The 27,134-nt window shown below is 47.4% G+C and overlaps 1 protein-coding gene across 11 annotated transcripts in view; it reads left to right on the plus strand.

Moving 5' to 3' along the window:
• mub (poly(rC)-binding protein mub) overlaps positions 1-27,134 on the plus strand; it is a 400,625-nt gene that overhangs the window by 248,945 nt on the left and 124,546 nt on the right. For 8 of the 11 annotated variants that reach the window (XR_011712083.1, XM_071657048.1, XM_071657042.1 and 5 more), the window contains one exon: positions 14,358-14,664. The exons of 1 other annotated variant lie outside the window; for it this stretch is intronic. Coding sequence is in view for 9 of the 10 variants with exons in the window: in XM_071657048.1 (XP_071513149.1) it covers positions 14,581-14,664 (84 nt within the window). In the remaining variant the exon portion in view is untranslated. 2 more of the 11 variants (XM_071657039.1, XM_071657040.1) reach the window with 2 other exon arrangements.

Here is a 27,134-nt window from a genome sequence, read left to right on the forward strand (position 1 = left end):
AAGGTATGGGAAGTCTTGCACAGATGGCCGGCCAGTTGGAGATGAAACTGACGCGGGAGACAAAAGACAGTAGAACGTCATCGCAAGAGATAGCGAGTTTGGAAGGATGGGCATTAGTGCGTCAGGTAATGGGATGGAGTAATGGTGAAACTATTCGCAATGAAACAGTGAAAATATTCTCGATGAAATAGTGAAAATATTCTCGATGAAATACTGAAAATTTTCGTGATGAAATAGTGAAAATATTCGCGATGAAACTGAAAATATTCTCGATGAAATAGTGAAAATATTTGAGATGAAACAAAATGTTCGTAATGAAACTGAAAATGTTGTCGATGAAATAGTGAAACTATTCGCGATGAAATAGTGAAACTATTCGCGATGAAATAGTGAAAATGTTCGCGTTGAAAGGCAGATTTCTTACGAAAATTTTCTGTGTATTTTAGAGAACCATAGAGAAATACTGCTCTCTCTCTCTCTCTCTCTCTCTCTCTCTCTCTCTCTCTCTCTCTCTCTCTCTCTCTCTCTCTCTCTGTATATATATATATATATATATATATATATATATATATATATATATATATATATATATTTTGGGGGGGGATTTTAAAAAGAAAGCGTTTGAACTAAAAAAAATTAGAACAAAGAGCAGAGTAAATTCACAAGATTATGTTGGGAATACTAAAGTACCGAACCAAAAAGTATTCAAGTTGCAAGAAAAATGAAAGATTTTGTTAAGTGTTCTGGAAAGTGAAATTGATCACACACACGCGGAGTGAAGAGAGAGAGAGACCTTTTAACAGAAAATTGGACGAGGGTTAAAAACAGTCCCAGATGAACCCCACCTCCCTTAAAAAAAAAAAGGAATGAACGTGTAATGTGTACGAGGCGACAGATAATGTTATGGTGTTGTCAGACCAGCAGGACTCATAGGTGATGACCGCTACGCGCTAACCTCGCTCCATGGCAGACTCCCGTGGTAGGTACTCTTACGTAGGAAGACACCTCTCTCTCTCTCTCTCTCTCTCTCTCTCTCTCTCTCTCTCTCTCTCTCTCTCTCTCTCTCTCTCACACACACACACACACACACACACACACACACACATCGGTCGCCGTTTCCGTCTTCCACCCCCCCCTCATTTCTCCTCCACCCTGCATCTCCTGGTAGAAATCCCCGTCAATTTATGGATGATATAAGATTGGCGGAGGAGGAGGAGGAGGAAGTGGTTGGGTCGGGGGTAAGTGGTGGATGCCGTGCCGTGGGGATATTCCACCGTCCAATTAAGGAGGCGGTCGTACAGCAGTTGTAGTCGAGGGGAGGAGGGGTTAGAGTCGTGGGTTCATAGTGAGAGAGCTTGACGTGTGGGCAAATGATGGGGAGAGGAGGGCGGGCGGCCAGCCTAGAGATAGCTATCGTCTCTCACACCATTATTTGTGAGATCGGCCGAGGAGAGTGTACGGGAAATTCTGAAATTTTGGCATATATATGTATTTATTATTTGCTTTGTCGCTGTCTCCCGCGTTAGCGAGGTAGCGCAAGGAAACAGACGAAAGAATGGCCCAACCCACCCACATACACATGTATATACATACACGTCCACACACGCAAATGTATATATATATATATATATATCTAAAGGGTTGGAGGAGAGGTCGATATGGTAGTGAGAGCTGCTGACGGAAATGGTAGGTAGAGCGCTGGGTATGGTAGTAAGAGCTGCTGACGGCAATGGTAGAGCGCTCGGTATGGTAGTGAGAGCTGCTGACGGCCGTGCCAGAGAGAGAGAGAGAGAGAGAGAGAGAGAGAGAGAGAGAGAGAGAGAGAGAGAGAGAGAGCAGCAGCAGCAGCAGCAGTTTTCGAGAAAACTTTCATCGTCAGAGTTTTCTTAGAATTCCTGACAGTGTCTGACAGCGGGAAGAGCTTTCGTAAGGGATTGAGAGTTGCGGCTGACGCGGATCCTTAGGTCTGGTCAAGCCCTTCCTCCCCCACACCCCCACCCCTCCATTTTACCCTTCCCCCTCCCTCCCTCCCTCACCCCATGATGGACGAGAACAACCAGCAAGGAAATGTATGCAACATATAGTCCATAACCCGTACTTTAAAAGAGTGGGGAAACAAGAGGGACAAAAATCTCTATAGTGGTTAATGAATATCAATGTCTAGTTGTATTCTGTCATCTCCCTCCTCTCCTCCTCCTCCTCCTCCCCCACACACACACACACATCCCACTCATTCATTGTAATTTACACTTGAGTATCCCACCCCCCAACATCTGCCTCCGATTCCCCCTCCCTCATTTTCTGTAATGTAAGGAGGGAGGTCCTACCACCCCAGTGCTGGTGTAGTGTGTGGCTGTGTCCCTTCACGAAGCCGTTGTATCCTTTCATTGGGCATCCTGCAGCTCTCTCTCTCTCTCTCTCTCTCTCTCTCTCTCTCTCTCTCTCTCTCTCTCTCTCTCTCTCTCTCTCTCTCTCTCACACACACACACACACACACACACACACACGAGTGTAAAACTCCCTCACTGTGCAGTACGAATGGGTTGTGTGACACACTCCTCCTCCTCCTCCCTTTCCCCGCGTTGCTCCCCTAACTCTTGCCCTCATGTGGGTCGCTTGTGGTACATATTCTCGGAGGTCGTCTTCAAGGTCTGTACATATACTCTTCAAAAGGTCGTTACTATGGTGGTGACACGGGGTCGTTTGGGTTGACACACACACACACACACACACACACACACACACACACACACACACACACACAAACTTACTCTCTCAGATGTGGTGTGATGGCGTAGGGTCGTTTTTCTGAACACACACTTAAGAGGTCGTCACTATGGTGGTACAGAGTCGTACGTGTATACATAGGGAGGTTGTCACCATGGTCGTACATAATCGTTAGTCTGTGCAGTGGGAGGTCGTCAGTGGGAGGTCGTCACCAGGGTGGTACAGAGTCGTATGTCTGTGCAGTGGGAGGTCGTCACCAAGGTGGTACAGAGTCGTATGTCTGTGCAGTGGGAGGTCGTCACCAGGGTGGTACAGAGTCGTATGTCTGTGCAGTGGGAGGTCGTCACCAGGGTGGTACAGAGTCGTATGTCTGTACAGTGGGAGGTCGTCACCAGGGTCGTGTGTCTGCGCACACCAGAATATCTAGGACGGGTGGGAGGAGGTGCAGCTTCCAGTAAGGTTAAGGAATGCAAAATTTAGACTTCAGGAATTGCTTTGGGTTAGTCACTCCTTTTGATTATAATCGTAGTTCAGTCCAGAATTAATGATATGGATCTGTTCGGTCAAGAACAGTTCAGTCAGGAACTGAATTTGGAACTGTTCAGTTGAGAACTGAATATAGAATTTCAGTTAAGAACCGAATATAGAACTGGTCAATGAAGAACTTAATTTACAACTGTTCAGTCGAGAACTGAATATAGAACTCTTTAGTCAAGAATGTGTTATGCAGAGCTATTCCCCGAGAGCTGAATACAGAGCTGTTCAGTTAAGAACTGAATATAAAACTATTCAGTCAGTAACTAATTATATCGACCTGTTCAGTCAAGAACTAGTTATATAGAACTGCTCGGATAGGAACTGATTATGCTGAACTTCAGTTAAGAATTGAAGATAGAACTGTTCAGTCAAGAACTGAATGTTTAAACGTCCAGTCAAGGACTAATTATATAGCACTGTTTCATTTAAGAACGAATTGTATGAACTGATCAGTTAAGAACCGAGTGTAGAACTGTTCTCTGAACTGAATATAGAACTGTGCTGTCAAGAACTGAATAAAGAACTTTACAACCAAGAATATGTTCAGCCTTGATCAGAGGGGTCCTGCTTTTGAGGTATGTGTGTTTATTGTAGCAATGTTCCTCCGAAGTGATAGAACAGATGATGAAAAGGTCTCCAGTGAGCCAGTCATACCCAGAGTGCCTATCCCTCAGTGGCAGAACCAGAGTGAAACCATTCACTCACTTTTTATTGCCCCTGTTGAGTAAAAGTTGTGTCGTATCGAGCCATGACAAAGGTATTCATTGTTAAGACACCGCTGCTGTTCGTTCATCCATAATGATCGTACGTTTGGTGGCCTGCATTGCAGTGGTAAAACTTCAGTCGAGGCTAGTTATGATGTACTGTGTCAAAAGGGTGTTGGAAGTTATGTAGGGTGGAAGAAAAAAAAAAAAAGGTGATGTTCTCTCGCTTGCTTGTAACGCGCATGTTTTTTTTCCCCCGGCCAAAAGCGATGTTGTGGTGTTCTTTCTTATTTATCTTCCGAGGATGGGTGAAGTTCAGGGAGGTTGAGGGCGGTGCTCCTTCGTTTGCCGATGATGTAGTAGCGCATCCCGGTGGAGTGATTCATCTCGTGTTGTACATAACTGTCCAAAAATGAAATTGATGCACAACTCGGTAAATCATCTGCTTATCGTTGGAGGCGACTAAGAAGGGAGGAATAAGGGGGAACGTAGAGGCGGCGCTGGAAATACTCCGCTCCTGTATTATCGCTCTCACGTAGCTGCAGGAGCCAAACGAGAAGTTTACCGAGAAGGCTCAGTCGTCTGTTCCAGCCAGACGCTGCCTCGCCAAAGCGGGAAAGGCGGGCGGGTACTGTATATGTATATGATGTGTTATTCCGAGGAGAACTTGGGATGCTGGTGTGAGTTGGGCGGAAGGACCACGTTGGTAGGTGTGTGATCAGCGGACCTTATATTTCCTATCATGGTTCCCCTGGAGGGCATTCCTTACCCCCTACAGGGAAATCTGACCTGGCATGGGGGACCTGACGCACCCCCTGCTGACTCCTCCTCTTCTACCCCCCCAGATCCCCCCACTTCCGTACCCGACCCTCAGCTGTCTATCTAACCCTCCTCCCACCCTCCCTCCCTCCCTCCCTCCCTCATCCATCCCTCCCTCATCCATCCTATCCCCTCCCCACCAGCTCCTCGGTCCGGAGGCTCCCATTCATGTGACTAATTGAGAAATTCAGAGTTCAAATTGACACTGGAGCAATACGGTTCGTTCCCTAGTGAAACCTCTCGTGTTTGCCACCGTAAGTAGCTGAAAGTGTAGTCTTTTCTTCTCCTTAAGTATGAAGTTGTGGGTAATTCCTTGGAAGATAGAATAAGCTGATGTCAACTTTGGTTGCCCTTCACCTAACTTGACCCAACTTGTGATGATAACATAAGGTAACCCGAGTTAAGCTGACCTAACACCCCAGCGTGACCTGACACGATTTCGCTTCACATGAGACATTCTCCTCTCGAGACGTGTGAATAAACCTCCCAATACACACACACACACACACACACAGGTTAGTCGTAATCTGTTGCTCAACACCAGCATACATACGTACCAGCATACATACACGCACACTCGCACAAATGGCAAACTTGTTTCTTTGAGACCGAAAGTTTGACGAATGAACACAAACCACGTGAACACTGGACGGACGCTGGTGGTGGCGAGAAAAGTTCGTGTTGTTGGGGACGGAATGCGATGGAATGAATGCAAGTCATTCTCGTGATATTAGAGAGAGAGAGAGAGAGAGAGAGAGAGAGAGAGAGAGAGAGAGAGAGAGAGAGACTCTATTTGGCAGCCCCGATGGAACAGTGTAAGAAGCAACGGATCAGCTGAAAATTCACCCCTGTACAGCATTTTTCTAAGGAAGGTTAGGCTATGTCGGGTTATGTTATGTAGTACCCAAATATGATTAACTCGCGTAATAACACCTAACCTAAGCTAGCCTAGCCTAACCAAGCCTCACCTAATAACACCTAACCTAGACTAGCCTAGCCTAAACCAAGCCTCACCTGATAGCATCCTAGTCTAACCCAGCTTAGAAAAGCGTTTGAGGGAGCAAGTCTTCATCAGGTGATCCGTAGTGAGAGTTAAGACCCAACGTGCTAGTGAGTATTACCACCAAACCTGGTGGGGGATCTGCTTTCCTTCTTACGGTGCTAATCTTCATGGAAGTTGAGCTTTGCTTCACTCCCTCCCCCCAGTATCAGAAACAGTAGCGGAATTTCGCTGTATCGTTGCTCGAAGTGTTCTGTCAGCGGTGCGCAGAGTACCGTCCATTTTTCCTCTTTTTTTTCAAGTTCTTGGCGTCGTTTTCCTTCCCTCCAGCGAACGGACGTTCTCATATTTTTTTAGCATCTGTTTCCCCAGGTCACTAAAGATAAGATATATAGGAAAAGCAGGTGAAACGCGATCGGGGGAGGGGGGGGGGGAATTGTGTAGTATGATGTTAGAAAATGAAATGATCAAAATCAGTTTTGTAAGGGATATGAACTGAGTGGAGAATTTAATGTTGAATGTCTAGAATGTTAGAACGGGATGGGGATCACGCCTATATCTACCCCCCCTTCCCTCTAGCAGTAGAGATGATACGAAATTCTCAAAAGACCGACGTGTAAAAAAACTTCAGTTATCCGTAAAACGTTTTCGTAGTTTTGTAAAGAATTTATTTCATTTCTATACTCTCTGGTGGTAGCCTTTACTAAATCTGTCTTTGTGCAGTTTCCGTAGTTTTGTAAAAATTTCATCTCGCTGTTTTATAACCTGAAAGCATCTGTGAAACCCCTACATGTGAATTTTTCTTTTTTGTAATTCTGTAAAAAAAAGAGAGAAAAAAAGAATCATTTTCGGGTTTTATACCATGGCAGCGGATGTAAAATTGGTATAGGATGTTGGGAGGCGGGTTTGCCTTGGGCATGAGCGGAACTAGGCGAGGATATTACATCAGGAAAACTGTAGATGATAGAGCTTCAGCTCGGGAGCATCACAGCCAAGGTACACAAGTGTGTTTGTTTAAACAGTCGGGGAAACTTAAGGATATATCCCGGTCTGCTCCACTGGAGAAGTGGTTAGCCACAGTAGATGGGGAGTACAGGGAAAGAGGCCGCCGCTCAGGCGATGCGCGGTGATAAAGATGCTGGCGAGTGTGGTAATATTGTTGTTCCAGTAACTCGAGCCCCTTGGTCTTTACAAGGCTTATTAGCATTTACTCGACCTGTAGGCTATGAATTCGACGGACGATGTACCTCACGGAACAATATCATCGTTATAGTCAAAGATGAATTGTAAGAAGTGTGTGCGTTAGCAGTGCAGTTTAGGGTAGTGTCGGAGGCAGCCACCAAGTAAAGCGGGCGCCGCCAGTGGGGGATAGACGCGTGTGCTACAATATCTCACTTGGCCACTTACCGCCACGACAACTTACATCACCACCAATATATCGTGTTCACTTCGCGGTACCTCGGACCTAGCCTCCTGCGGGTAAAATACTGGTAGCCATGGAATCTCCACGCTTGCTTTGCACGGGTTTGTTTTAAGATTATGATCAGTTAAAAAGCAATGGCTCGGTTGTTCTGATATACAAGCTTACCTTGTCGTCCTTTCAACGGACCAAGGAGTCTGCATTTCCCTCCATCTACAAACGAACGCACACAAAGTTGGCTAACTCATATTTGATCTCTTATGCACTGCATTACGACTCTTGAGCACAACGGCACGACCTTTGACCACGAGGGCACGGTGCCTGGATTTGATGGCGTGACCTTTGACCTAACCAGTTAAAGGGTTATGCCAGAGGCCAGGCCGTCATACTCAAGTGTCATGCCTGTCTTGCCCAAGGTTCTTAAAAGCTCTTTGTGTATACCGCACATCTTTGTATTGTCCACCGACTTACCTTCTGCACCCCTCAACTCTCTTGTGTATACAGAGACAAGTGACTGATACCAGAGGCGTACAAATCAGTGTTAGGAACATATTAAGAACACCAAAACTTGCGTTCTCCCGAGAGTCACAGCAAATGAGGGGAGGTTTGGTAAAAGGAATCACCTGGAGATTCGTGTACCTACCCCCCCACTCCAGGCCTTTCTTTGTTAAGCAAGGGGTAGAGGGAATACAAACCTAAGCTTAGCTAACTCAGCTAAGCTAACTCAGCTTAAGAAAAAGAAATTGTCGGGAGAGCTAATCTTTAGGCGAGTCGATGACTTATATAAATGGAAAATGAGGATAAATAATTGGGACATTGATAATGATGATAAAAAGTCTTAAGAGCGAACGCGTCACTAGATTCAAATTAAGATAAATTTACATTAGTAACACCATATGTAAACATCGACATTAGAACAGTGTCGTAGACGAATGAAAGAAGTTGCCAACTGGGTCATACACACCATCAAATTTGGAAGTTTCGAACATCGATAAATGTATGACCCAAAGTATGAATACGTGCAGATTGTATAGGCTGGTATAGAAGTGCCTGAAATGCTTTGGCATCACCACCACTCAACCACGTTACGTGCTGCTCCATCACTATTACTTCCCATCTCCCACACCAGATCTCTCCAGTACCTGCCTTCTCCATCATCATTACCAAGTTCCCTCTTTAGCATGTGCTTAAACCGCCACCCGCCCCTATCCATTATCGCTAACCACCTCCCCATCAACATCACTACACTCACGCCACCACCACCACCACCACCCCCATGTTTGTACCAGTAAGCCCTCCACCAACCTTTCTTTCCTTGTTTCCTATGCTACTTCCCGCGTATACCGACCTCCTCCTCCTCCTCCTCCCACACTCACCACCATCACGGCCGCCACCACCACAATCGAACTCTCCGCCACCGCCGCACTTACTCTTCCACAACCCGTTGCTTCTTCCTCCACCAAAGCGTCTCTTCTCCACCAGCTCTCCATCATCTCCAACACGTCCCCGTTTCATCATCCATGCCATTCCTATATTTTCGCTCGCAATAGTGATGGATATCGAAATAAAAAAATGCCCTGAATTCATGGTCATAGAAAATGCTTTGTTGCACAAACCTTTAAAAAAATATATATAAAATTGATGTACTGACCAATACTGGTTTAACGTCACTTAATTAAGAATTATTAAATTGGTTTACTTTTTTGGTTTCTGGCGAACTTTTGAAATTTTTAAAGTAGCGAGGGAAGGACTCGTGTGGTGGACGATGACGAAACCTTACTTCAGTCCGGTTTTTAGTTACAAAATTGAGAATTTTCACCATTTGAAACCCGGTATTTGAGTACAACATTAGGTGCATAATCCGACTTGAATTGATATTCTTGTTTTTGAAATCTGTAATTTATTCTTATTATTTAGTGTTGCCCACGTATATGGTATTGGCAGCATAGTCGTGCAGAAGTCCATATTACGCCCTTGTAATGTGAGCAGTTATGTGAACTTTGGGAAATTTGCATAACAGTCCCCAAACTACCGCAGATCGGGCGGATAAAATTTTCCGCAAACCAGCGAAAAAAAGTAGCCCAATATGTGATTTATATTCCAATCTGGCAACAGTGTGCACGCCGCCACCCCCCCCCCCCCCCCTCCTCTCCTCCCTTCCCCTGGCCCTGGTTGCGCGCACCAGGCGAGCCGGGCGGCAGTCTCACCTGAACCGTCGTGGTGTGTGTCCCATCGCTCGTCGGCTCTACACACTGCCACACCACGCACGCTACGGTTAGTACCTATCCCAAGCCGGCATCATCGCCATACCGAATACTCCACGCTCACATCTTGGCTCATGGTCTCTGTGATACCCAACCCACCTTTTGTGTTGATAAAAGCACCATCAACTTGACGTGAGTGTAGAAAATGTGAATAATTGAAATATGGTAGATCGTGGAGCGGAGTTTTAAAGAGGTACACAGCCGAGAACCATGATAGTGGAGATGCTTCATGCAAAGTGAAACATAAGGAAACTTACAAGCTATTGTTGTGTCGACATTGTAGTGCTAATGCTTCCCAGGCTCGTGTAGAATTAGTTGATTTATATATAGAGTGAAATAGTTTGGATACTGAAGGTTGGGTGATTGTAGATCACGTCATGGCCGGCGTAGAAGCTGTGGCGTCAGTGCATCAGACGACGCTTAGCAGCAGCAGCACCGCCGCCGCCGCCACACGCTCTGCTCGGCCTCGTGGTGGTTTGGTGTGAACTCCTCCCCACTCTTGCTGTTCTACTCGCACCAATGGAGCTCCAGGGTCTAGTGCACCGACACCACCATCACCACCATCCAGTAAAGCTTCACGCCATCTGCGCCGCCGCTCCGCTCAGCTACTGTCTTTCTCCTGCAAGCTTGTGGAAATGGTTGTGGCGGCGTTGTGTGCTGTGTGCTAGTGTTGGGTGGTGGTGATGGCGGCGGCGGAGTTGGGCCGCTGGTGAGGGGCGCCTCCCATTTGTTGCGGGAACGCTTGTCATCCGCGTATAAATAAACACTCGTACAAAAAGATAGAGGGATGGGGAAATTCATTTGCCATGTGCCCACGACAAGTCCACATAATTTTTGGTGTCTGCCTCCGAGGCTGTGGGTGACGCTGTGTTCTCGCCGGCCCCAAAAACTGCTGGGATAACCTCGTGGTGGCCCCGCACGCCCTGGCTCATGTGCAGCCAGACACTCCCGATCCTGGGGGGGGGGTCCTACGCTGTATAACATTGTACACTGCAGTATATTTAGAGTAGAATTGCAGGTTCACTGTCGGCGGCCGTGGGGACAGATCCCAACTTTGCCAACGTTGGTTAGATTTTAAGTTCAGCATCTGAATCTGGCAGGATTCTGATCCTGACTTATAGTCTTACGCTTGATGAGGGCGTAGGTAGCTGGAACGGCGTCATGTAGTATTTGATAGATGCTGCTCGGTGGGGACGTAATGCAGGCTAACTCTAGGTGAAGGCTACAGCCAGTACGATTACCAGCTCAAGGGGCGTCATTCATTTTTTGTTCTTATATTAGGTAGTACATGGTAAGATGCTACAGCTGCAGATGTTTTCTTGCCATTGTCAGAAGTTATGTAATTGTGTTTAACGTTAATTAGAATATTTGGGTGATCCCTACATTCCTTCACATCTTCATCTCGCGTGAAGTATTTATTTAACATTTAACAAGCTTGCTGTAGAGCGTGTCAATCCTGAGCATTGCCTTTGTCAGCTAGGAGGCGAGAAGGGAGCCGATATGGTGCTGCTATCGACTTGTTCCACAGTATTGAATCGTATATAATAATTCATTTGGGTGGCGCGCGCACGTGGAGTGGAGGCGTCGTGGGGTCAGGTAGCGTGTCTACCAGGGTCCGTCCCTCCCTCCCCCCGCCTTCTGGTACGTTGGCCAAGTAGCATATTGTTCTAGATTTAAACTAGATTATTTTAATGATCGTGTTCCTCATGCTTTTACATAGTTTTACAGTATATATATATATATATATATATATATATATATATATATATATATATATATATATATATATGAGTAGTCATACAAAATAGTCTAATAGTCGTGGTGACCTTGTATGCATCATGAGTCTTACTTTGTCAGAATAGTTCTTGTAAGATTTTCAGTAGTATGCCAAGCAACAACTAAGGTTGTCTCGTCTTCATTTAAAAATCACTGGGATTTCGCCTTGTTTGCAGAAGAGATCTGGATTACAAAATGCAATCTGAGTTTAACCACACAGGTAAGTATCTGTGCCGCCGCAACCGCTTCCTAGAAACCCAGCACTGTAGCGCTGCTGAACACGCTTCCTTTGCAGGTAGTAGGCCTAGCCTAGCGGCCACCAACCAAGTGTACGAGGATCTCCCAGCCTTCTTAGTTTCTTCCCTCTCTAATCTTGACTTCACACCTGAGATGATTGACCACTGTACTACTTTCGTGGGAAGCGACTTCGCTTTCCTCGAAACCTGCGCTCTGGTCCTGATCTTGGTCGTTGTTTGGTCAGTTAGGGTACCAAAAGGCATTTTTTCTTTTATGATTTTTTCCATTACATTGTATGATTAACCAGTAATTTTGTTGGATGCATGACATGGGCGCTTGGTGTACGTGTCCTTTTTAGTGTAAGTGTCCTTCCTAGTGATAGGGAGCCTTAGCTTTTGTGAGCATGACCCCCCCACCACGTGCTGATCCCCCATTGCTTGAAGGATGATTCTGAGTCCACCCGGAGTGTCTGCCTGCCTCACCGTTGTGCAAGGTAGATTGACCACTTCTTGCTCATGGATGAACTTTGGTATTTACGAGAGGTGTTGTGAGTACGTGAGTGTATCCTCAAAAGGGTATTGCTTTGGTAAGAAAAGAAAAAGAGAAAAGCTCTGAATGTTGTAAGAGCACGCAAGTTATTTCCCGTCTCTTGGGAAGGCGTGAGTATGTAAATGAGCCGGGAGTTCTTCGGAAGGTGTGGGTGCGTATGTGTGTCGGGAGGTGATGACTGAGCGAGTTTGTAGTTTACCTCTTGTGACGACCAGGATATCAGCATGGGAGAGGTGTGGAGCTAAGAGCTGTGCAAGATGTTGATACCAGAATGATGTGTGTGATATGATCCTCTGGCAGCATCCGGTCGGGATTGCCGCCGTAAGAGACTGGGAAAAAATGAATGCAAGGTTGTATGTCAACCACGGTGAGATTGGCGGGGTCTTAACTTAGCAGTGGAAGTAGCGTGTGCGATATGATGTACTGGCGTAATGTGTCGTCCGGGTGCAAGTTGAACAGAATTTTTATTTATTTCATTTGCATCTGAAATTTGTGTTTATCTGGATATAAACTGTGTAAGTGCATTTGACTGTCAGAGCCACTGTCTGTGACCAAGTGTATGTGAAGGTCGTAAGCGTTGGTCCTCATTGCCCAAGGTCGTGAGGGAGTGGATGGGGTTAGCAAAGCCTGTCATTTTGAGGGTATTTGATCGCACGGTACACATCACCCTCCGAAGACTGGAACTCGCATGTGTTCATGATGTGTGTGAGTGTCTCCCCCCCTCCCCACTCTTCCCCGTTCCCCCTTCCTTTCCTTCATTTTCCCAGCGTACGCCAGCCACACCTTGCCCAGCCCCGTTAGAGGGAACCAGACCTACGTGTCCCGGGCGACTACTGTGTAAGAATAACACTGGAGAACGTGGCTCGGATTGCCGAGTGGTCGTGTCTGGTGGCCCAGGATGGCTTCGGTGTACACGCTCGTCTGCTTAATGATTTATGAATGACTTACGGTGTACAAGACCAGCGTGACGGTGTACGAATGACCTACTTTACACACGTGCCGAGTGACTGTATACAAGTGCCTGATATGCTTTTCCGCATTGGCCTTGAGAATTGAATGTGGCATATATGCCCCTTGTGTACTTGCTTTACCCAGGTGGACACGGTGTGGCCGTGTGGTCCATTAGGTGTGACTGCCGTTAATGTACTTGTGCGGTACTCGTAAATGAGATTCGTGCCTATGTGGCTGTGTAAGAATGGCGTTTCCACGTGACCCTTGGAATGTATGTGTCTGCATGACCATGGTGGACATGTTTGTATGACTTGGGGTATGTGACAGTATGATCTTGATGTACCTTCCCGTGTGAAGGTTGATGCACCTGCCCGTGTGAATGACGGCTGTACAACCCTGATGTAAGTGCCTGCATGGCCTTTGTGTTCCAGCCCGTATGACCTTGGTGTGTGCTTCTCTATGACTGTGGGGTATTTGCGCCCGTATGGCTCTGGTGTACTTGTTTGAACTTAGTTTACTTGCCCGGATGACTTGTTCGTGTCTGAATGATCTTGGCGTCATGGTGTGCGTGCGCGTATGACCCTGGCGTGCATGCGTGCGCGTATTACCCTAGCGTGCGTGCCTGTATTACCACGGCGTTTGCTTTCGTATGACTCTGGTTTACTTGCTTATATGACAGGCGTATGTGTCGTTGACCCAGACATGCTTTCCTGTATGACGCTGGCGTACGTGCCTGTATGAACTTAGCGTATATGCCTGTATGGCCCAGGCATACTTGCCTTTATGACCATGGCATTCGTGTTTGTATGATAGACCCTGGCCTACGTACCTGTATGTCTCCGGCCTTCGTGTTTATATGACCCTGACGTACTTGCCTGTATGATTCTGGTTTACATGGCTGTGTGACCTTTGCGTAAGTGCTTGAATGTGCTCGTATAACCATGGCGTACCGGCCTGTAACCTAGGCCTACGTGCTTGTATGTATGACCCTAGTTTACTTGCCTGTTTGACCTTAGCTTACGTGCCAGTATGACCTTGGTGTGCGAGTCAGTATGACATTGACGAACGTATGACCCAGATGTACGTGCCTTTGATTTGGAGTACCTATGACCCCGGCGTACGTGCATGGGTGACCCTGGCGTACGAGCATGTATGACCCTGGTGTACGTGCTTGATTGACCCTGGTGTACCTGAATGTGCCTGAATGATCTTAGTGTACGTATGACCCTGATGTACGTGCTTGTATGACCTTGGCATACGTGCCTGTATGACCCTAGCATACATGCCTGTATGACCCTAGTGTATGTGCTTGTATGACCCTGGTATAAGAGTGGTGGTGGTTGCGACTGACGTGGTGTCTCCTCCTCCCACAGACCGTGGTGCCCCCACTGTGCCCCGCTGCCCCGCCCGCCCCGCCCGCCCGTGACCCAGCCCAGCCCGCCCGCCCGCCCGCCTGCCGCCCACACCACCACACTCTGAGCCCCGCCTGGAGCCAGCCACCACCCCCTGGTGTGCACCATAGTGTCATCACCGATCACGGCCCATAGTTTGGCTCCATTCCCTGGGTCCTCGGCTCCCGCCCTCCCAGACATCAACATGGCTACCATTGACTCCAAGCCCCTCTCCACCAATGAAGGACCCTCTGCCTCCCTTTCTATGCGACTGTTGATGCAGGGAAAGGTAGGTTTCTCTCTATCCCATAGTGCCATTACAGTGTTCTTGCAGCCGCCATCGCCCACACGTTTGTACACCTGACTAGTGTGCCATACCTGTTCTTGGGGCTGTCCTCAAGTTCCTACCTTTTAAGGCTTCCACATTTATACATCTTGCACGCACAGTTCCTCTCCACGGAAATTCATCATCGTGTCATATTTTTTTTTTTTTTACTACCTGTACACTAAATAAGATATGCTATCACTTATGCACATGCACTGAAAGGTCTGCTTTTAAAGTCCCCGTCGATAGAGCATGCCTATCTCACACACACACACACACACACACACACACACACACACACTATGTACCTCATACGTAACAGGCATATAAGCGCTATATACCAGTATTTATGTATGGTTTGTATACATTTTTTGTGCACTGTCTTTAGGACACACCCACTCTACAGCTTACGAACTCTGTCTTAGCGTCGCCAACCCTGACATGTCTCCAAGTCTACCTTTCACTGGGTTCTGTACCTCACCCACACTTTATTCAAACCCCGCCCACATCCCCCTTACACAACACACGCCAGACGCAGAACCCAATTTGCATGTACTTAACATCACGCTATGTTTTGACGGGGCGCCCGCCCGCCTGCTTGTGCTCCCAGCCCGAACGTTATTAACCGTCGGGTGGGGGGTGTATCGGCCGCTGACGGCGAGATGTGCGCGCGCCGGCCGCCACCGGTAGACTGTCCCTCCCTCGGCACAATGTAGTCTCACCTTTATACCAGTTTAATGAAACTCGACGGTCAAAATATGTCCTACAAGTCCATTGCCGTCCCTGACCTTTTGTCTTCCTTTTTTTTTTTTCTAATTGACATTGATGGCAGTTTTAAGCGGTATGTCATTGCTGTAAGTGAAAAAAAAAAAAACAAAGATTAATTGAAATGTTTCCTCACCCCGCAAGAATGAAGAAGGTGCACAGTAAAGTAAAAGTTGTCGGTAATGGGAAAGTTGAGTTGCTTAGTGGGTTGTGACGGCGGTGTTGTTTTCCCTTAAGCCGTGTTACAGCAAAAATCATTTTGACCCACTGTAATATATACCTTCTACGGGTCCCACCACTACCTGTCAGTATGATAGAGTATACCAGTGTAACCAACATCTTATGACGCTGGGGTATACTGACCCATCATTGCCACATCCCTGTAACAGCATATTTTAACGTACCAGGGTATACCACATCACTTTACGAGCTTATTCTAAGAGCGTAGCAGGATATACTGACCCACTGTTGCCACTACGAATATATTCTGAAATAGAGGTTATACTGACCCACCATTGCTACGTTATACCGATTTGAAATAACGGTAGAGTATGCTAACCCACTCGAAACCACTTCACCACAGCATATTTTGAGAATACCGAAGTATATTGACCAACTTGTGCATCATTATAACATACTTTTGATATACCAGAATATTCAGACTAGTAGTATATTGTCTCGCCAGCACCAGCAGAGGCTTATTACCCCACTTTGAAATACCACGGCGTAATGTCTCTTCAGCATCATCCATTACTATGCTCTTAATAATGCCATTACCTCGCATGTTGTTCATACCTCACCATACTGCCCTGCTAGCCTCGAATATAGCCTCGCATACTATACCCACATCAGATGACAGGAGCAACTGCACTGTTTCTTTATGCTACCTCCACCTGCTCTATATCGGTATGCTGCCCCATCTACACTGTTTTACTATGCTGCTGCTACCTACACCCATTTTACTCTGCTACCCCACCTGCATCATTTCATTGTACTGCCTCCACCTGCACCCATTTCACTATGCTGCCCCCACCTGCATTATTATACTTTGCTGCACCATTTTGCAGTGCTGCCCCCACCTACACCCATTTCACTATGCTGCACCCCCTTCTGCACCATTTTGTTATGCCGCCCCCACCTGTACCATTTGACATTGCTGCACCCCACTTACACCATTTTACTCTGCTACCCCACTTACACCATTTTACTCTGCCGCCTCTCTTACACCATTTTACTCTGCTGCCCCTCTTACACCATTTTACTCTGCTGCCCCGCCTGTACCATTTCACTTACGCTACCCAACAATTACCACCCCACAGTACAGCCTTACAGAAACCACCACATAGTGTCGCTCCATCAACACCAGGTCAGTGTTACTCCTCAAACGCCTGTTCAGATCAGCCCCATAAACGCCACTTGAGTATGCTGCCACACAAACACCACTTCTATGCTGTCCCACCTGCATTCCTTCACCATGCTGCTGTGTCATCATCACCACTTCTGCGCGGTTTCACTTACTTTATTTCGCCATGCACCTGCACCCCTTGATCATGCGGCCCCACGTGTGACACATGGTTAGGCTACTTCACAAACACCATTTCAATCGGTTTCCCCACAAAACGCTGCTTCATTGTGCTGCCCCACAAACACCGCTTCGCTGCACATTGCTGCCCCACAAACGTTACTTCTGTACTACCCTTCAAACACCACTCTAATGCTTGTACTGCCTTACAAACACCACTCCAATGCTGTCCCACAAGCATTGCTTCTGTTGCTCTAAAAATACAACTATATTGTTGCCCCACGAACATCGCTTAAGTGCTGCACAGCCTTACAAACACCACTCCAATGCTGTCCCACAAACATTGCCTCTGTTACCCTACTAATACATCTTCTTTGCCGCCCCACAAACACCAGTTCAAGGATGCCTCACACATACCACTTCTGTACTGCCTTACTAACACCACTTCTGTGCTGCCCTACAAACACAATTTCTGTGCTGCCCTACAAAAATTGATGTACTGCCCCACAACCACCGTTTTTTGCTGCCTCACAAACGCCACTTCTGTACTACCCCACAATACCACTTTGATGCTGCCCCACAAACACCACCTCTGTACTGCCTCGCAGGCACCACCTCTGTACTGCCCCACAAACACCACCTCTGTACTGCCTCACAAACACCACCTCTGTACTGCCTCACAAACACCACCTCTGTACTGCCCCACAAACACCACCTCTGTACTGCCCCACAAACACCACCTCTGTACTGCCCCACAAACACCACATGTGTACTGCCTCACAAACACCACCTCTGTACTGCCCCACAAACACCACCTCTGTACTGCCCCACAAACACCACATGTGTACTGCCCCACAAACACCACGTGTACTGCCCCACAAACACCACATGTGTACTACCCCACAAACACCACATGTGTACTACCCCACAAACACCACCTCTGTACTGCCCCGCAAACACCACCTCTGTACTGCCCCACAAACACCACATGTGTACTACCCCACAAACACCACCTCTGTACTGCCCCACAAACACCACATGTGTACTGTTCCATAAATTCCATTGTACTGACCTACAAACACCAGTGTACTGCCCCACCAGTGCTACCACTGTCGTGCCCCACAAGCACCACTTCTGAAGTGGTGTACTGCCCTTCAAACACCACTTCACTACCGCACAAACACCGCTTCTGTACTGCCCGACCAACACCACTTCTCTCCTTCCTCACAAAACACCACTAATGGGGAAACACCATATCATGATGATTGGTACCGTGGTTTAATACCGTATCACCCCAAACTCACTATACTGGTGCCCCATTGCCCAGCTATACACTACCCTATCTCACTCAGAATCTCACCAGCCCTATTTCTGTGTTGATACCACCACTGTACTGCATTGCATCGGTGTTGGTACCACCACTGCTGTATCACGTCGCTGTTGGTGCCACCGCTGTAGTGCACCACATCACCGTTGGTACCACCACTGAAATACACTACACCACTGTTGATGCCCCCACACAGCACAGCATCACATTATCGTTGTTACCCCCACTGTATTTACACCAACCAGTAACACCACCTTGGAGACACTGCTGTTACCATACAGCCATCACCATCTTGCCACGCCAACATTGCTGGCACCATCCAGGGGCCTCACCATGCCAACACAGGTAGCACCATGCAACCCCCTCATCCTACAGTTGCCTCACCATGACGAGTACACTCCTGCTACCACACTGCCAACACCATAGTCTCAGTGGCGCGTCACCGCCAGCTGTGAGGACAGCCCTAGCTGGCTGCTGGTGTGGTGTGTGGTATAGTGGCGATGGCGGCCCCCCCTCTCCCACCACATGCATGTCACATGGGTGCTCTGTAGTGTTACATTATGAATGTTATGCCTGCAGACCTCTCGCTGGAGAGGCCAGCCCTCTCTACCCACCACCACCACACACCCCCCCAGCTTCACCTACCTGCCTAGCCTTCATCCCTCTCCTTATTTTACCGGGGTCATTCTGCCCCCCCCCCCCTCTCTCTCTCTCTCTCTCTCTCTCTCTCTCTCTCTCTCTCTCTCTCTCTCTCTCTCTCTCTCTCTCTCTCTCTCTCAAAGCCCCCCCCCCCCTCTCCTTGCTGACCAGGTCTAGCCTGCAACCCCTGCTTGTTCAACTCAGAATACTTCATAAGCCTCCCCTGACCTGTGTTTGAAAGAAAGGGGGGGTGTCTCCCTCATCGGTCATCTCGCCAAGGCTGGCTGGCTGGTCCGCCCTCCGCAGCACCAAGTTAAGTTTCAGGCTGGTTTTTTTTTTCCTCCTCTCTTTACATCTACCCTCTTGACCCCACACTTGTCTGAGTGGGGGGAAAACAGTAATCTGTCTAAATATGATTCCCCTCCCCATCCTTTTTAGATATGTAATATTGTGTAGAACTTAAGGATGGCGAGCTGACATTTCCAGGTCCAAGTGTGTGGTAGTGAAGATGTGTTTTTTTGGAGGCGGTGGTAGATGTGGCTGTGGTGTGTCCCGCAAGGGACCCAGGCAGGTGCTTCGGAAACCTTAAAGTAGCCGGGTGGGTATTACTGTGTGGGACGGGCTGGGGAGATAGTGGGGAGGTGATCCGAAAGGGAGGGGAGGGTAGAAGTGGGAGATTTCAGTCTTGGAGAGAGGAGGAGGATGGGGAGGGAGGGCGATAACACCCGATAACACCCACCCTCCTTTCCCTCCCCCGGAGAACCCCCCTTCCGACGTCCGTGGGTCGGCTTGTGAAGGGAGGGGAAGCAGTGGTGGAAGAGCGGGGTGGAAGTACGGTGGACGAAGAGAATGGTATGGGGAGTGGAGTATAGTGGGAGACGGGAATAAGGAACGGGATTGTGAGGTATGATGGGAATAAGTCTCTTGCCTGGTGATAAGGAGGTGTAGCCAGTACACAGTAGCACTGGCCCCGTCATTAGCTGCCGATGGTAGTAGCCAGGGAGGTGGGCGGGCCAGCAGGCAGGCAGGCGGCGAGATTTTTCGGTGTGGAAGCGGAGCGGCGATAGGGAGCTGCCGGAAATGAGAGGTCTGCGGGCAGGGCTGGCGGCTCTTTGTGTGCGGGAAATGGAAACACGCGTTGTGATAAGTGGGGATGAGCACTGGCCGGCACGGCCTTTTGTGAGAACGTATGAGAGTGTCTTGGAGGGAAGTAGACGACAACGGACCATCTAATGATTGGTCCGACTTTAATAAGGTGGTGCCGAAGTGCTCCAGCGGAGGTGGAGGTGGTGTGTTGAAGGTTAAACCACACAGGACTCTTAAGTGGTATTGAAACTCGGGTCTTTCTTCATTTTCGATTTCTTTTTTCTAAGGTAAGATTTCTTTATAAGGTCGTCATCTTTTTAAGTTTTTGATGTGTATTCCTTCCGATGGTGATCGAGACGACTAGATGGGTCAGTTTTTAGAAAGTCGTTGCTGTAGTAGATGGAGATGGTGAAGAGCGAGAGGAACTTTGGTTAAGTTTGGTACAGGCTGGATCGCTGGGCCAGATACGATCATCGACCTCGGTAAGGGTAGGGAGGTAGGGTGGGGTGGTTGGAGGAAGGATATTCCCAGTTGACTGTGTGAGCACGGCGGCACTGGCACGATCCGCTAGCGCAGTGGTACCACCCTTGAGCACGATGGGTACGTCCTTTGGGCCACGATGGTTAAAACTGACCCCTAAAGGATGTTTTTTTTTTATAACATATTTTGATGGGAAGGGTTTCAGGATTCAGATCATGTTGTCATCAGTTTGCAAGTTAGCAACCAAAAGCTGTGTGATGATATTGTGACCTTCGGGTTTTTTTTTTGGCGAGCTGATGGTGTAGGTAGCGTTGGGCGAGACGGTGACCATCTAGGGTGCTGTAGCATGTGTGTATGGTGATGTCGAATCATGGTGAATCATGCGAGGTAGTAGATACTGAAGTAGACGTGTGTGGTATGTGTGTGGGGTGGTGGTGGTAGTGGCCATGTTATATTTTTAGGGTGTATGGTGAGTGTGGACGTTGTTGTGGCACAGATCTGTGGTTGGAGGATAGTATGAAGGTGTATTTCACGGGAATAAGTTGGGATTGATGAGGAAGGGTTTGTGGTGTTACGTAAGATGTGTGTTGAGCTCAGTAGAGGGACTGAGTGGTAAGGAGAGGGCTGAATGATTTCCTAGTACTGGGTATTGTGTCTGGGTATGGTTGATGGAGGGAAGAGGTGGTTTGGTAGTAGGTTAAAAGCCCTCTAGTGCTTGGAGGATGATGTGGTAGAGGAGAATGGTGATGTAGGGTGTTATAAAATGTGCGATGTTGTATTTTGTTGTTCATACGATGAAGGATGAGGCGGGGAGGCGATGAGCGATATGGTATACTGTTCAAAAAGGTGGTGTGTTGGGGAGGATTTTTGTTATGTCTGTCCAGTATAGTGCCGGTTCTCGAAGTGGTGTAATGGAGTAAAGTGGTATGATGCAGGTTTAGTCATTTCAGAAGAGGTTAACGTGCAGTATAGTGCAGGTGTAGGTTGTTGTGGTGGTGTTAGGGAGGCAGATGGTGCCAGGTGCTTTGGCAGTGTGCGGATGGCAAGGGAGCGAAGTGTATAAGGGTGGGTCGGGCGGTGGTAGTGGTGTGCCTGCGAGGACGCGTGTATGGAGGGGTGGCGGCGGTGCTGGTGGTGGGGTGTACAGCTGTGTGAGTGTTATTGATTCCTGGGGTGACTCGCTTGGCCAGGGCATCACTGATCCGCCTCCTCCTCCTCCTCTCCTGCTGATGCGCGCCTCCTGCACACACCTTCTGCTTGTCACCCTCACTCCTGCCACCTTCCCCTATCCCATTGTTTGGTCACAGGAGGAGCCCTGCCTTGAAGACCACATAACTCACTAGGATGTGGTCACTGAAGGGTCGCCTCCCATCGCCTCCAGACGATTATACACAAGGGATCTCAAGCAGTTGTTACCCTCAGAAGGACCTCTCCGTATCACCTTGAGGGCAGTCAAGGAAGGGGATTCGAGTACGACAAGTCACGGAATTGTTCCCCCTGTATCGACTAGAGGGGCCAAAGGGACAGGAGTCAACAGCTTTCTCCGTTGGGCGTGGAAGGCGTCTACATTCTCGATACCCTCATCGCCATGAGGGTAACAGAGACGTGCTGCTCTTTCTTTTCGCCGGTCAGTCAAGGGTTCCCATTTTATAATCATGGTGGGCCACTGAAGGTCGCTGCCTGTGGCTGATTACTTATAGGGGGGTTTTCCTCCCTCGTGCCACACTATCAGAAGGATCCTGTACCTTATAGTCATTGTTTTTCACCAGGATCTTGTCTGAATACTGATGAAAACGTTGCTCATTCGTTGGTTACGGAAGGAGCGAAAGCATTTTCCGATCTATGGATTCGCTTACCTTTCCTTGCATGCAGTGTTCATGGGCCTCGTACCGTAGTGGGTGAGCGATGCATCGCCACGTTAGTGCTCAGGGGTTGAATGGGTATCGACAGCTTGGAGGGACAGAGAGATGTCAGCAAGAACGTAATCGTGAGACCGAAGGTTGAGGTGAAGAAGGGGGAACCTCATACACATTGCTTGCAGGTTCTTAAGTAACTTGTAGCCTTGGATATTGTTTGTGCAAGGTCTCGAGTACCTTGCAAGCTTGGTTATTGGTGTTTGCAGGTTGTTGAAGAACTTGCAACCTTGGGTGTTTGTTTAGGCACCCTGTATCCTTGTTCATTGTTGTCTGTAGGTGTCTCGGGAACTTATAACCACATTCAGTGTTGCTTTCAGGTTGTTGAGGTATCTTAGCCGTAGTTACTGTTGCTTGCAACCTTATTTTCTGACGACTGGATTTTAGCTGGTATAGCTTTAAAAGATTTTTTTTTTTGTCGCGGGTCCATGCGCTCGCTCCCTTTTGCGTGGTCTTCAAAAGACGTGATGTAATTTATTACTTGGCGTTACACTATATTCCATCATGTTCCATGCTCCCTATATGTATCTGTTCGTTGACCATCCCTGCATGGTTAATTTCGCCGTTGGTGTGTGCGTGTGGACATGTTCAGAAAATCCCAGAGCGATAACATTCATCGTCCCACTCCTGAAATGGTAGATGGTTTGATGTAAATAGATAATAGGACGGTATATGGAGGGTTTCCTTATTTCTTTTTTTTTTTTTTTTTCTTATTGAGGATCCTTTGAAAATAAGGTAATACTAGGTAATATTTAGCGCAGTTGCAGTTTTCAGACAGACATAGCAGTTATATGTTTGATGAAATTAAGTGTTCTGGTTATAGGACTGAGCACCTATCTACCTTCCCCTTCGTCACACTCCTTGTTCAGCACGGGTGCTTATCCATGAGACCCCTTGGACGGGACTGGACAACCCTTGGGTACGGCGTGCTGGCCTTATTTGACAAGACCCTTCAGGGTCTGGTCGAGGGTCTGGTCCCTTTGTGGCCAAAGGTCGTGCCATCGTGCTCAAGGCGTTGATCTAGGTAACTGTCCCCAGGCATTAAGGGAATGTGAAGGGACCGCTGTGTAGGAGTGTGGTCTGTATACGACCAGTCATTTCAAGGGTACAGCTGTAATGCTCAGGAGTTCGCCTTGAGACAGCTGTCCAGCGACTACCTAACGTTTATAACCGCTGACGACTTACATTTTTTTTTAAAGTTTGTGGATGATAAGCTGGAATTAGAGCCATTTTGGTGTTTGCGTGGATGATAAGCTGGAATTAGAGCCATTTTGGTGTTTGCGTGGGTGATAAGCTGGAATTAGAGCCATTAGATGTCTGCGTGTTGCTAAGTGTGTGTGAGAGAGTAGACATTGATCCGCTTCTGTGATTGCCAGCGTTAAACCAGCGGTAGGTGTGGTGAGAGAGAGAGAGAGAGGCTCCGGACGTGGTGCTGGTAATGCCCTCTAAACGCCGGCGGTCTCCATGAGTGTGTGAGTGGGAGCAGGGGTTGGTTATGACGACTTCGATGTGAGGTTACGCTGCGCTGCGAGTGGGCGTATGGTGGTAGAAATATCCGTAACGATTGAAGGTGTTGTTGATTCTTGTTTTGATTGGGTTGTTGGCTCCTGTAGGCTACCCATGACTTACATAACCTTAACGGTTGGTAGGCTTAAGGTCCAAACATTCAATTAGCCAGCCTCAACGCGTCGCGATTGGACTATGGGTGGAGCAAGTATTGTGATCTGTGAGGTTGGAACAGTGAATATAAAGCAAGACGCACTGTGAGGTTGGAGTTCCCAGCGTTGCGATGCACGGGGTTGGCGCCCTCGTGTAGAGGAAGACGTCAAGACAGGCTGCTGCTTCCGCAGTGTTTGTTCAAAGACCAATTACACGAGAATTGACCGTTATGATGCCGCCTCATTTTCTTGCTCAGCGTAGCAGAAGAATTCTCACATTTCACTATTTATCCCCCATTTTGAAATACTAACGCTCCCTTTTGCGTGGTCTTCAAAAGACGTGATGTAATTTATTACTTGGCGTTACACTATATTCCATCATGTTCCATGCTCCCTATATGTATCTGTTCGTTGACCATCCCTGCATGGTTAATTTCGCCGTTGGTGTGTGCGTGTGGACATGTTCAGAAAATCCCAGAGCGATAACATTCATCGTCCCACTCCTGAAATGGTAGATGGTTTGATGTAAATAGATAATAGGACGGTATATGGAGGGTTTCCTTATTTCTTTTTTTTTTTTTTTTTCTTATTGAGGATCCTTTGAAAATAAGGTAATACTAGGTAATATTTAGCGTAGTTGCAGTTTTCAGACACATAGCAGTTATATGTTTGATGAAATTAAGTGTTCTGGTTATAGGACTGAGCACCTATCTACCTTCCCCTTCGTCACACTCCTTGTTCAGCACGGTGCTTATCCCATGAGACCCCTTGGACGGGACTGGACAACCCTTGGGTACGGCGTGCTGGCCTTATTTGACAAGACCCTTCAGGGTCTGGTCGAGGGTCTGGTCCCTTTGTGGCCAACGGTCGTGCCATCGTGCTCAAGGCGTTGATCTAGGTAACTGTCCCCAGGCATTAAGGGAATGTGAAGGGACCGCTGTGTAGGAGTGTGGTCTGTATACGACCAGTCATTTCAAGGGTACAGCTGTAATGCTCAGGAGTTCGCCTTGAGACAGCTGTCCAGCGACTACCTAACGTTTATAACCGCTGACGACTTACATTTTTTTTAAAGTTTGTGGATGATAAGCTGGAATTAGAGCCATTTTGGTGTTTGCGTGGATGATAAGCTGGAATTAGAGCCATTTTGGTGTTTGCGTGGGTGATAAGCTGGAATTAGAGCCATTAGATGTCTGCGTGTTGCTAAGTGTGTGTGAGAGAGTAGACATTGATCCGCTTCTGTGATTGCCAGCGTTAAACCAGCGGTAGGTGTGGTGAGAGAGAGAGAGAGAGGCTCCGGACGTGGTGCTGGTAATGCCCTCTAAACGCCGGCGGTCTCCATGAGTGTGTGAGTGGGAGCAGGGGTTGGTTATGACGACTTCGATGTGAGGTTACGCTGCGCTGCGAGTGGGCGTATGGTGGTAGAAATATCCGTAACGATTGAAGGTGTTGTTGATTCTTGTTTTGATTGGGTTGTTGGCTCCTGTAGGCTACCCATGACTTAAATGACCTTAACGGTTGGTAGGCCTAAGGTCCAAACATTCAATTAGCCAGCCTCAACGCGTCGCGATTGGACTATGGGTGGAGCAAGTAGTGTAAAGCATTAGTGCAGTGATTTCCAGAGTTTCCAACGCCACTGCGATCCGTCAGGTTGGAACAGTGAATATAAAGCAAGACGCACTGTAAGGTTGGAGTTCCCAGCGTTGCGATGCACGGGGTTGGCGCCCTCGTGTAGAGAAAGACGTCAAGACAGGCTGCTGCTTCCGCAGTGTTTGTTCAAAGACCAATTACACGAGAATTGACCGTTATGATGCCGCCTCATTTTCTTGCTCAGCGTAGCAGAAGAATTCTCACATTTCACTATTTATCCCCCATTTTGAAATATTTCCACCTTCAAGAATCCGGTATAGAACGCACGAGTAATAGAATTTTTTTTTTTTTGCATTTTTAGTACGCATCATTTTACCTTTCCGTCAATATGGACATGATTATGGGCGTAGTTTTGCCCGCGCCATGTTGGCTTCAATATATATATATATATATATATATATATATATATATATATATATATATATTGGAAGGATCACAATTTTGCGCGTGATCAAGATATTCCTATGAGTCCACGGGGAAAATGGAACACGAAAAGTTCCCAAGTGCACTTTCGTGTAATAATCACATCATCAGGGGAGACACAAGAGAGGAATATAACAGTCAGTTGATATACATGGAAGAGACGAAGCTAGGACGCCATTTGGTAAACATGTGATTGTCTCTCTCTCTCTCTCTCTCTCTCTCTCTCTCTCTCTCTCTCTCTCTCTCTCTCTCTCTGGATAATCACATGTTTACCAAATGGCGTCCTAGCTTCGTCTCTTCGATGTATATAAACTGACTGTTATATTCCTCTCTTGTGTCTCCCCTGATGATGTGATTATTACACGAAAGTGCACTTGGGAACTTTTCGTGTTTCATTTTCCCCATGGACTCATAGGAATATATATATATATATATATATATATATATATATATATATATATATATATATATATATATATATATATAGGAGTTTCTACCTCACCGTCGTGTCCACGGAGTTGTAGCAGTAACGGAAAACAAGGTACCGGAGTTGGTCTTTGGTCGTTGATTTAGTATTTTGGCGGGCCACCGTTGATGGCCGTGACCGTTAAAAGTAGCTGGGAGTAAGAAAGTGCTTCGTCAGTTGGGTGATTGTTTACCTGTGTGTACTGCACTACGAAGGCTTTTGTTCGTGGATTGAAAGATGGTATTACATATATAATGTTATTGTACTGCTGGAGGTGAAGTGGATGCGTGACGGTTTTTGGAAAAGTCCGCTACATTTGACAGAAACCAAGTTTCATTATCGTATGGTCCGCTACATTTGACAGAAACCAAGTTTCAGTATCGTATTGTCCGCTACATTTGACAGAAACCAAGTTTCAGTATCGTATTGTCCGCTACATTTGACAGAAACCAAGTTTCAGTATCGTATTGTCCGCTACATTTGACAGAAACCAAGTTTCATTATCGTA

This window comes from Panulirus ornatus, chromosome 64 (assembly GCF_036320965.1).
Source record: "Panulirus ornatus isolate Po-2019 chromosome 64, ASM3632096v1, whole genome shotgun sequence".
Taxonomy (NCBI): Eukaryota; Metazoa; Arthropoda; class Malacostraca; order Decapoda; family Palinuridae; genus Panulirus; species Panulirus ornatus.